Source organism: Zalophus californianus, chromosome 2 (assembly GCF_009762305.2).
Source record: "Zalophus californianus isolate mZalCal1 chromosome 2, mZalCal1.pri.v2, whole genome shotgun sequence".
Classification (NCBI taxonomy): Eukaryota; Metazoa; Chordata; class Mammalia; order Carnivora; family Otariidae; genus Zalophus; species Zalophus californianus.
Genome location: NC_045596.1, coordinates 62,151,457 through 62,163,848, shown reverse-complemented (window position 1 = coordinate 62,163,848; position 12,392 = coordinate 62,151,457). Strand labels below are relative to the sequence as shown.

Sequence of the window (12,392 nt, the reverse complement as noted above, 5' to 3'; positions counted from 1 at the left end):
CTATTCACCAGATTAATGACTGTATACCATGTGGTTGAGGACTTGTTAATCTGCTGTCAGAGATACTGCACCTGGCCCAGTGTACAATTAGTGTAAATATTTGAGTAAGTTTGGAGAATGCTATTTTCAGGATCCAACTGGGTTTTGTATAGGCCACATTGGTGAATGAAATGGAGATATGATAGAGACTATCCCTTCTGCATCCTTTAGGTCTTTAAGAGTGGTACTAATCTTTGCCATTTTCCCCATGATGCTGTGCTTTTTGAGTTACTGTATTGCTGGATTGTATCAGGTGGGGGTGGTGGGGGGAGTTCCCATTTGATCTTTCATGCTGTAATAGCTCCTATACCACAGGCCAAGGAACCAATGTGGGGATTTTGCCAACTTCCAAGTATGACTACTTCAATGATGCATTTAGTGATTGGGAAAATAACTACTGGGTAGGTGTGTAAACTCGGTGAACTCACTGTGAACTGGATCTAGGCCATGATGGTGTTTCACATGCCATGGGTATCAGTGCCACCTTACTCCTGGTGTCTAAAAGATCTCCAAATATGTGGGTATTGTTCTTCCTCCTGTATACAGTTTTCTTAGTAAATGGTCTGTTTGGAGTCAACTTGGGAGAATCATTTCCATATGCATATTTTACAATGTTGCCAGAGTCTTTTCTCCTGGGGAACTGGCCTTCTTCCGTCAACAATTTATGGGACCAAAAAAATGGGCTCAGTTCTAAAAACTGGGCAAGAGATCATAATTCTTTAGTAAACTGAGTGTCTTTCAGCCTTCCCACCAGACAATGAAATAGTGTTTCCACTCCAGCATGCCCGATTTCTGAAACATTTAATCTCTCTTGCACTGTCTGCCACAGCAAATTCAGCAGTTCTACTTCATTTAGGCGCTCGAGAAAGTGAAAGCCCAGACTAAGAACTATCTAGGAATGTGTCTACCTTGGGGTTAAATCTTTTACCCCAAGGAAGCATTTCCATATGGGTAAACTCTGCCTTATCACACTTTATGTCCTACCAGCCCCTTGACTTGGCACTCTTAAAATTTACTTTCACATGTGTTCTTGCAAGTCTTACTGGCACATGTTAACTAGGTGCTTCAGGTCCTCTGGGGTGTAGTCCCTTTTTTTCCCTTCAGTAGGCCTCACATTTGTCTTGTGATCTACTCTACTTACTGATCTGGTAGAAGGAGAAGTGGTGAGGCAGAGACCAAAAAAAAGCACACATTATCTTGCAAGGCCAGGGGGAATGTACTGATTCTAACAGTGCTGTTCATTTCTGTGGGTTCGAGACCCTAGTGGATTCTGAGGATTTAATGTTTCAAGTGCATCAACCCCAAAGTTCCCATCTCAGTTTTAGGGTCCCATGATTGCAGGTCCCATATCGCTAGGTTGAGAGTTCAACTTTCTCTGAGTTCTGCTATTATGATTAAGTCCTGGACTAGGTCCTCAGATTTCCCTGCTCTTTGCCAGCAAGGGAGGATAAACTCTACATGTGCTCCAAAGAGGCCTTCTGGCTTTCTTATGTCTTTAATTTAATTTCTTATGTCTTTAATTGTAATCATTTTGTCCTTCTGTTACCTTTTCCCAAATCATTTAATGCTTTCGGCAATAGCCATCCAATTCCATTTGTCTTGTAACGATTAATCCCCCATATTTCTTTTTTTTTAAATATTTTATTTATTTATTTGACAGAGAGAGACACAGTGAGAGAGGGAACACAAGCAGGGGGAGTGGGAGAGGGAGAAGCAGACTCCCCGCTGAGCAGGGAGCCCGATGTGGGGCTCGATCCCAGGACCCTGGGATCATGACCTGAGCCAAAGGCAGACGCCTAACAACTGAGCCACCCAGGTGCGCCACCCCCACTTTCTTAAACACCTGATACATTACATCTCCTAGTGCATTCGCTTTAACCAGTTTGCCATCTGTTCCTGTTGGTGACTGGTAAAAATATTCACAGTTCCACTGCTACCTTGTTCAGGGGCTGGTGAATTCCCTGTGTGACCAGTAATGTGGTCCTCATTGCCAGCTGGCTGGCACAAGATTCAGCTCTAGAATCCCCTTTTAACCTCTGTTTCTAACAACTTCTGGTACCTACCTTTGCAGGCCAGGCTCCCTGGTTAAGTATACTGGTAAGGAGATTAGCAAGCGGAACATTTACTTGGGAGTGTTTGGGGATCAACACCTGCAGGGGAAGAGAAGTGAGCAGGATGAGCAGAAGGAGAAGTTGAACAGGAGGTATTTGCAGCAAAGGTGTCAGTGACCCCACAGATAGCTGTGAAGCCAGGATGACCATTCAGATTTGTTGGGAGTTAGGAAGGCGGGGATGGCACATAGACTCCCTTGTGCCAACCAGTCCCTGATACCGGCTGCTCCCAGGAAGGGAGCATGACTGCAAATAAAGTCAATCCCCAGAGACTGCCCACTGCATGCCCAGCAGCTGAGGGAATCAATGCTTTAGTTCTGAGGTGGATCTGGTGGCCCAGCACAGCCTCCATAGTATGTCACTTTCTCAGTCCTCACCACACTGCCTGGGTTACTGCTAGCATAAAGTACTTTCACCCACATCTTTGGATCAGGCTCAGTTTCTGGTGAACACCCAAACTAAAATGGCCTCTCATGAGGCTAAGCAATTTTAAGACAGATACGGTAATAGTAAATATAAAAATTACTAATTATCATAGTAATAACTAACATTTGGAATATATTTTACAGGTAATGATTCACAACCCACTTCTTTCTTCTCTAAAGTGAGGGTGTTTGACTAGATGATTATTAAGATACATTCCAACTCAAATATTCTACCATCTCCTTTTCTGCTCAAGCTGATATCACAACATAAACTCCTGCTTCTCCTTGCTGCTGGGGCTCTGTGCCAAATGGCAGAAAGATGGGTTAGAAAATGTCTGAAGGGGCGCCTGGGTAGCTCAGTTGGTTAAGCATCTGCCTTTGGCTCAGGTCATGATCCCAGGGTCCTGGGATGGAGACCTGCATTGGGCTCCTTGCTGATCAGGGAGCCTGCTTCTCCCTCTGCCTGCAGCTCCCCCTGCTTGTGCTGTCTCTCACTGTCAAGTAAATAAATAAAATCTTTTAAAAAAATGTCTATGAAGACTGGCTTTGAGGTCTCATTTGTTTATGAGGACATTCATTCTGTTAAAGCAGAGATATGGCAAAGAGCTGGTCCCCCACACAAAGTTCAAGGGGTTGAAAACAGTAGTAGAAAGTCTTCTGTGTTCTACTGAGGTCTAGTGGTTCTTGGGGGAGTGGGGAGAGGTGCCTTACAGGTGCGATGTTGGTGACAAATATGCTCCCACAAATTTCCAATGATTAGTGGTATTTTGTGGCTTGGGGCTAGAGATGAGAAACATCTCCCAATGTGTAGCAGGCACTCACACCAGGAATAAAAATGCTAACAGTGCTACTGTTGAGAAACCATGGGAGGATAATCTGTGTGAGTCTTCACTTTCTACCTCCTATAAAGGAAAAACATTGTAGATACATATAATCAGCTGTTAGGGAGGTTGTGGTGGTGGGGAGAAGGACGTAGCAATAGCGATGGTCCACCCTATGGATTTCTGTATATGTAGACTCATGCCTGGTTTATTCACATTCAGTTCAACATATAGTTAGAGGACACTGTGAAGACTTGGCTCTAGAAATCTCTCCACAAACTTTCCCCACTCCATAACGTTGTGCACAGTACAAGTCAGAATGCCGCAAGCTGGATTTCTTCCAAAATGTCTTCAGGCAAAGGAAGAGATGATCTGTAAAGTAGAAGAGCCCTTCATTCAGTTCTTACTGCTTATTTGAGTTTAAAATAATAAAGCATATTAATTGGAAGAATAGTAAACATTGATGGCATGGATGGGGATATTAGCAAAGTGAATATAGAGAAACCTCTTTATTATGACAGAGGCTTGGTGAACTTCCTTCTTATAGGGTAACTTAGTTTGTATTTACAGATTTTATCAATCCATAACAGCTATGTTTAAAGAATATCACCCAACTAATAACAAATCCAAGCCAGAGAAAGAAGTTAGAGAAAAAGAAAGAAATTCTAGTTATATAGAAAAAAGGACAAATTTTTAGTAAAGACTGGGTCATAGTTTGAAGAAAATGAAGCTGCTAAGACATGTTCTCTGTTTTTGAAATATATTTGGAATGCAGCATTTCAGCAGGACCCTAAGAGATACTGTGTGGCTTTTCTCTACACTAATCATAAAAAGTTATGCTGGAATAAAAGTATTTAAATTGCTGTATGTTCTAGAACTTGGTTTAACTTTGCACTCAAGTATTTAATTAAGAGGTGAGACACAGATTAAGGTATTTTAGATGAAATCCTATACCATGTTAGCAGTTCCATGATAAAAGGGGAAAATTACTGACTTTTACCATAGTCAGTAATGTCTGAGGGGAATTTAAATACAGAAAGGACTATCAGTGGTTGCTTAGGTTTAAAATTAATGTTGTTTTCAAATTTATATTTTTATCAAGTTTGCCTATAAATCTTATTCTAGTATTTATATCAATATTAATAATCACTTTTAATTGTTGTTTAATTAATGCTTAACTCCAGTCTAACAAACAAAACTTATGTTAAACAGCCAGGCTTATTTACAAACTTGGTTGAATACATTCCTTTAAAAATTTTATAATAAACATCATAATGTAATATATTCCATTTTTTTCTAGGTATTGAAAGTGCTTGGCAAGGCAAAATTACAACCTTAAGTCTTCCTAAAACACACACACACACACAAGTCTTCCTGACTATTTAAGAAAATCTTGTTAATCAAATACATAAAATTATAAATTTTTGCATATTGAATTTTCTTACAGACTCTAATATACTTAAAATTGATATTAAATAAAATTTTCAGCATAAAGTCACAGACTTAAATTAGTTAAACACTTCAAATTGAAGTCATATTTCCTGAAAGGCTAGATTCTTTTACTTTATAAATACATGAGTTTGATTTATTCTGTCATCTCTAAAAATGTAATTCTAGACCTTCCTGGCTTGTAAAATCACTTCCCCAAATAAGGAGAGCTCATTCACATAGTCAAATGCAGTGGTAGAAATAAAATGGATGGATCCCAGAGATGTTATGGAGGTGAGGACAGTAGGCTCTTGATGAATGGTTTAAAGAGGAAAGTTAGGGAGAGAGAGGGATCAAACCTGACACTTAAGTTTAATTTTAGTGGCTAGTACTGCCAAAATTTACTGAGATAGGAAGGATCAGAGGAGGAAAGGAAGTGGGAGGGGTAGCAGTATGAATTTTAGGACTGACAGATGTCTTGGCAGTTGTCCAGGTCACTCTTCTAATTTACAGGTAAGGAAACAGGTTCAGAAATCAAGACATTTCTTTTTCTTTTTAAAAAATTTTAATTCCAGTATAGTTAACACACAGTGTTATATTAGTTTCAGGCGTACAATATAGTGATTCAGCAATTTTATACATTATCCAGTGCTCATCCTGTAAGTGTACTCCTAACCCCCTCCACCTATTTCACCCACTCCCCCACCCACCTCCCCTCTGTAACCATCAGTAACCATCAGTTTGTCCTCTATAGTTAAGAGTCTGTTTTTTGGTTTCTCTCTCTTTTTTTCCCCTTCATTTGTTTGTTTTGTTTCTTAAATTCCACATATGAGTGAAATATGGTATTTGCCTTTCTCTGACTGACTTATTTCACTTAGCTTTATACTCTCTAGCTTTATCCTTGTTGTTGCAAATGGCAAGATTTCATTCTTTTTTATGGCTGAGTAATATTCCTCTGTGTGTGTGTGTGTGTGTGTGTGTGTGTGTGTGTGTGTGTGTGTGTGTGTGTGTGTGTACCACATCTTTATCCATTCATCTATTAAAGAACACTTAGGTTGCTTCCATAATTTGGCTATTATGACTAATGCTCCTATAAACATAGGGGTGCATATATCTCTTTGAATTAGTGTTTTTGTGTTCTTTGGGTAAATACTCAGTTGTGGAATTAGTGGATCAAATGGTATTTCTATTTTAAATTTTTGAAGGCCCTCCATACTATTTTCTACAATGGCTGCACCAGTTTGCATTCCTACCAACAGTGCACAAAGGTTCCTTTTTCTTCACATCCACGCCAACGCTTGTTTCTAGTGTTTTTGGTTTTAGCCATTCTGACAGGTGTGAGGTGATATCTCTTGTGTTGTTTTTTTTTTTTTTCATTTTGACTTTGATTTGCATTTCGCTGATGATTAGTGATGTTGAGCATCTTTTTCATATGTCTGTTGGCCATCTGTAGGTCTTCTTTGGAAAAACGTCTATTTAGGTCCTCTGCCCATTTTTTAAATTGTGTTATTTTTGTGTGTGTGTGTATCAAGTTGTATAAGTTCTTCATGTATTTTGGATAATAAGCCATTATCAGACATGTCATTTGCAAATATCTTCTCCCATTCTGCAGGTTGTCTTTTAGTTTTGTTGATGGTTTCGTTGGCATGCAGAGGATTTTTATTTTGATATAGTTCCAGTAGTTTATTTTTGCTTTGTTTCCCTTTCCTCAGGAGATATATCTAGAAAGATGTTGCTATGGCCAATGTCAGAGAAATTACTGCCTGTGCTCTCTTCTAGGATTTTTATGCTTTTGGGTCTCACATGTAGGCCCTTAATCCATTTTGGTTTTATTTTTGTGTATGGGGTAAGAAAGTAGTCCAGTTTCATTCTTTGGCATGTAGCTGTCCTGTTTTCCCAAGACCATTTGTTGAAGAGATTTTTTCCCATTGCATATTCTTGCTTCCATTGTTGAATATTATTAATAATTACAGGTTTATTTCTGGGTTTTCTACTCTGTTCCATTGATCTATGTGTCTCTTTTTATGCCAGTACTGTACTTCTGTGATTACCTCAGCTTTGTAGTATATCTTGAAGTCTGGAATTATATCTCCAGTTTTGTTCTTTTTCAAAATTACTTTGGCTATTCGAGGTCTTTTGTGGTTCCATACAAATTTTAAGATTATTTGTTCTAGTGCTGTGAAAAATGCTATTGGTATTTTGATAAGGATTGCATTAAATCTGTAGATTGCTTTGGGTAGAATGGACATTTTAACAATACTTATTCTCCCAATATGAGCATGGAATATTTTTCTATTTGTTTGTGTCAGCTTCAGTTTCTTTTACTAATGTCTTATAGTTTTCAGAGTACAGGTCTTTCACCTCCTTGGTTAAGTTTATTTCTAAGTATTTTATTATTTTTGGTTTAATTGTAAATGAGATTCTTTTTTTTAAATTTTATTATGTTGTGTTAATCACCATACATTACATCATTAGTTTTTGATGTAGTGTTCCATGATTCATTGTTTGCGTATAATACCCAGTGCTTCGTTCAATATGTGCCCTCTTTAATACCCATCACCAGGCTAACCCATCCCCCCAGCCCCTCCCCTCTAGAACCCTCAGTTTGTTTCTCAGAATCCATAGTCTCTCAGGGTTCGTCTCCCCCTCTGATTTTGCCCCCTTCATTTCTCCCTTCCTGCTATCTTCTTATTTTTTTTTAACAAATAGTATGTTATTTGTTTCAGAGGTACAGGTCTGTGATTCATCAGTCTTACACAATTCACAGTGCTCACCATAGAACATACCCTCCCCAATGTTTATCACCCAGCCACCCCATACCCCCAGCCCCCACCACTCCAGCAACCCTCAGTTTGTTTACTGAGATTAAGAATTCCTCATATCGGTGAGATCATATGATACATGTCTTTCTCTGATTGACTTATTTCGCTCAGCATAATACCCTCCAGTTCCATCCACATCATTGCAAATGGCAAAGATTTCGGGTTTTTTTGATGGCTGCATAATCTTCCATACACACACACACACACACACACACACACACACACACACACCACATCTTCTTTATCCATTTATCTGTCGATGGACGTCTTGGCTCTTTCCATAGTTTGGCTATTGTGGACATTGCTGCTATAGACATCAGGGTGCACATACCCTTTCGGATCCCTACATTTGTATCTTTGGGGTAAATACCCAGTAGTGCAATTGCTGGATCATATGGTAGTTCTATTTTCAACTTTTTGAGGAACCTCCATACTGTTTTCCAGAGAGGCTGCACCAGCTTGCATTCCCACCAACAGTGTAGGAGGGTTCCCCTTTCTCTGCATCCCCGCCAACATCTGTCATTTCCTGACTTGTTAATTTTAGCCATTCTGACTGGTGTGAGGTAGTATCTCATTGAGGTTTAGATTTGGATTTCCCTGATGCCAATGCCGAGTGATGTTGAGCACTTTTTCATGTGTCTGTTGGCCATTTGGATGTCTTCTTTGGAAAAATGTCTGTTCATGTCTTCTTCCCATTACTTGATTGGATCATTTGTTCTTTGGGTGTTGAGTTTGATAAGTTCTTTATAGATTTTGAATACTAGCCCTTTATCTGACATGTCATTTGCAAATATCTTCTCCCATTCTGTCGGTTGTCTTTTGGTTTTGTTGACTGTTTCCTTTGCTGTGCAAAAGCTTTTTATCTTGATGAAATCCCAATAGTTCATTTTTGCCCTGGCTTCCCTTGCCTTTGGCGATGTTTCTAGGAAGAAGTTGGTGTGGCTGAGATCGAAGAGATTGCTGCCTGTGTTCTCCTTTAGGATTTTGATGGACTCCTGTCTCACATTTAGGTCTTTCAACAATTTGGAGTCTATTTTTGTGTGTGGTGTAAGGAAATGGTCCAGTTTCATTCTTCTGCATGTGGCTGTCCAGTTTCCCCAACACCAGCTGTTGAAGAGATTGTCTTTTTTCCATTGGACATTCTTTCCTGCTTTGTCGAAGATTAGTTGACCATAAAGTTGAGGGTCCATTTCTGGGCTCTCGATTCTGTTCCATTGATCTATGTGTCTGTTTTTGTGCCAGTACCATACTGTCTTGATGATTACAGCTTTGTAATAGAGCTTGAGGTCTGGAATTGTGATGCCACCAGGTTTGCTATTCTTTTTCAACATTCCTCTGGCTATTTGGGGTCTTTTCTGGTTCCATACAAATTTTAGGATTATTTGTTCCATTTCTTTGAAAAAAGTGGAAGGTATTTTGATAGGGATTGCATTAAATGTGTAGATTGTTCTAGGTAGCATTGACATCTTCACCATATTTGTTCTTCCAATCCATGAGCATGGAACATTTTTCCAATTCTTTGTGTCTTCCTCAATTTCTTTCATGAGTATTTTATAGTTTTCTGAGTACAGATTCTTTGCCTCTTTGGTTAGATTTATTCCTAGGTATCTTACGGTTTTGGGTGCAATTGTAAATGGGATTGACTCCTTAATTTCTCTTTCTTCTGTCTTGTTGTTGGTGTATAGGAATGTCACTGATTTCTGTGCATTGATTTTATATCCTGTCACTTTACTGAATTCCTGTATGAGTTCTGGCAGTTTTGGGGTGGAGTCTTTTGGGTTTTCCACATAAAGTATCATATCATCTGCAAGGAGTGAGAGTTTGACTTCTTCTTTGCTGATTCAGATGCCTTTTATTTCTTTTTGTTGTCTGATTGCTGTGGCTAGGACTTCTAATACTATGTTGAATAGCAGTGGTGATAGTGGACATCCTTCCTGCGTTCCTGACCTTTGGGGGAAAGCTCTCAGTTTTTCCCCATTGAGAATGATATTCGCTGTAGGTTTTTCATAGATGGCTTTTATGATATTGAGGTATGTGCCCTCTATCCCTATACTCTGAAGAGTTTTGATCAAGAAAGGATGCTATACTTTGTCAAATGCTTTTTTTTTTTAAATTCTTCTTTAATTTCGTGGTTGACCCATTCATTCATAGTAGGATGCTCTTTAGACTCCATTTATTTGAGTTCTTTCTGACTTTCCTCTTGTGATTGAATTCTGGTTTCAAAGCATTGTGGTCTGAAAATATACAGGGAATGGTCCCAATCTTTTGGTACCAGCTGAGACCTGATTTGTGACCTAGAATGTGATCTATTCTGGAGAATGTTCCATGGGCACTAGAGAAGAATGTGTATTCTGTTGCTTTGGGATGGAATGTTCTGAATATATCTGTGAAGTCCATTTGGTCCAGTGTGTCATTTAAAGTCTTTATTTCCTTGTTGATCTTTTGCTTAGATGATCTGTCCATTTCAGTCAGGGGGGTGTTAAAGTCCCCCACTATTATTGTACTGTTGTTGATGTGTTTCTTGCTTTTGTTATTAATTGGCTTATATAATTGTCTGCTCCCATCATAGGGGCATAGATATTTACAATTGTTAGATCTTCTTGATGGATAGACCCCTTAAGTATGATATAGTGTCCTTCCTCATCTGTTATTATAGTCTTTGGTTTAAAATCTAATTTGTCTGATATAAGGATTGGCACCCCAGCTTTCTTTTGGTGTCCATTAGCATGGGAATTTGTTTTCTACCCCCTCACTTTCAATATGGGGGTGTCTTTGGGTCTAAAACGAGTCTCTTGTAAACAGCATATCGATGGGTCTTGTTTTTTTATCCAATCTAATACCCTGTGTCTTTTGATTGAGGCATTTAGTCCATTTACATTCAGGGTAACTATTGAAAGATATGAATTTAGTGCCATTGTATTGCCTGTAAGGTGACTGTTACTGTGTATTGTCCGTGTTCCTTTCTGGTCTATGTTACTTTTAGGCTCTCTCTTTGCTTAGAGGACCCCTTTCAATATTTCTTTTTTATTTTTAGAATAACAAAAAATATTTTACTAAAACATAAGATTTACAGAAGTGTCCAGACAAGCCATACAAAATGGTCACAAGCTTTTTCTTGAAGGAAGGATTCTACACTTGACAGCAAGTCACAATGTTATTAGTGAGGGCTGTGATGTTTGTTTAATGTTCCCATTTTGGTTCAAACAATCAAGCTTGTCCATCTACAGCGTCTAAATAAAGTTAGACTTGGCTAGAGAGCATATTCTAAAGAACTGGTTAGCTGCTTTTAACCAATGCAATTAGATCACCATAAAAAGGGGGAAAGGAGCCCATAAAATTAAAATAAAACTACCTCTCCCCCTCAAAAAAAGTAATAAAGCAAAACACCCACACCCCTGCAGCTAACCCTGACAACTACCTTCATTCACAGTGCTTTATACTCAAACCATGATGGGGAAATGAATAAAAGCAGAGAAAGGCCACTGCTTTTAAACGTTTCACAACAATCCAGATGGTACTTCTAGCCTCTGCTCATGCTTTACAACAGTGAATCAGGACAAGACATAGGTTTGCTAATGTGCATTTAATCACCAAAGGACTGAAGATGTCTGGGCTTTTATTCTGTAATGTTTCTAAGACTGTGTACATTAAATGCAAACAAAAAAGGAAGAAGTCTTGGCGGAACAGGAGAACAGGAGAACTTGATGATCAGATCGATTTTAAATATTATTCATGGCATATAGCCTAGTCCATGCTCTAGCTGTTTCTATGGCTTGGGCTTCGTTGGTCTTCCACTGCTCCACTACATCATTTGCTAATGGATCATCTGGATTGGGAGCACTTAACAAAGCCTGGATCGATAGCAGAACTGTGCGGATCCACAGTGCTAGGGACCATTTATCTTTCAAAATATCTAAACATATTCTTCCCAACTTGTCTACATTAGGATGATAAATTTTGGTCATGAAACGTACTTTAGGGGCTGCCATCGGGTATTCTTCTGGTAGGAATAGTTCAAGCTTAAAAGTCCCTCCCTCAAAGGGGGAATCCTGGGGGCCAGCAGTGACCACATGAAAATAACGGGCGTTGCTCTCATCTGGTTCTGCTTTAATGCCAGGAACTGGTTCTGCCAGCAAACGCTGGGTTTCCTTGATAATCCTGTGGGGCAGCCCGGCCATCTTGTCAGATCCCGAGTTCGGCCTCTGGTCTCGACCCTTTCAATATTTCTTGTAGGGCTGGTTTGGTGTTTTCAAATTCCTTTACTTTTTGTTTGTCCTGGAAGCTTTTTATCTCTCCTATTTTCAATGACAGCCTAGCTGGATATAGTATTCTTGGCTGCATATTTTTCTCATTTAGTGCTCTGAATATATCATGCCAGTACTCTCTGGCCTGCCAGGTCTCTGTGGATAGGTCTGTTGCCAATCTAATGTTTCTACCATTGTAGGTTACAGAACTCTTATCCCGAGCTGCTTTCAGGATTTTCTCTTTGTCTCAGAGACTCGGAAGTTTTACTGTTAGATACCGGGGTGTTGAGCTATTTTTATTGATTTTGAGGAGAGGTTCTCTGTGCCTTCTGGATTTTGATGCCTCTTGCCTTCCCCAAATTAGGGAAGTTCTCTGCTATAATTTGCTCCAATATACCTTCTGCCCGTCTCTCTTTCTTCTTTTTCTGGGATCCCAATTATTCTAATGTTGTTTCATCTTATGGTATCACTTATGTCTCGAATTCTGCCCTCGTGATCCAGT

General features: G+C 39.3%; 1 protein-coding gene across 1 annotated transcript; it reads right to left on the bottom strand.

Annotated features, from left to right (window-relative positions):
- Window positions 1–10,679: 10,679 nt before the first annotated feature.
- On the bottom strand, window positions 10,680–11,824 carry LOC113924852 (ubiquitin-conjugating enzyme E2 N-like). The gene has a single exon (XM_027599149.1). The coding sequence runs from the start codon at window positions 11,822–11,824 to the stop codon at window positions 11,366–11,368; it is 459 nt and encodes a 152-aa protein (XP_027454950.1). The 3' UTR covers window positions 10,680–11,365.
- Window positions 11,825–12,392: the final 568 nt, after the last annotated feature.

Coding starts and splice junctions, on each gene's coding strand:
- LOC113924852 (XM_027599149.1), bottom strand. CDS start 11,824: ATGGCCGGGCTGCCCCACAGGATTATCAAGGAAACCCAGCGTTTGCTG.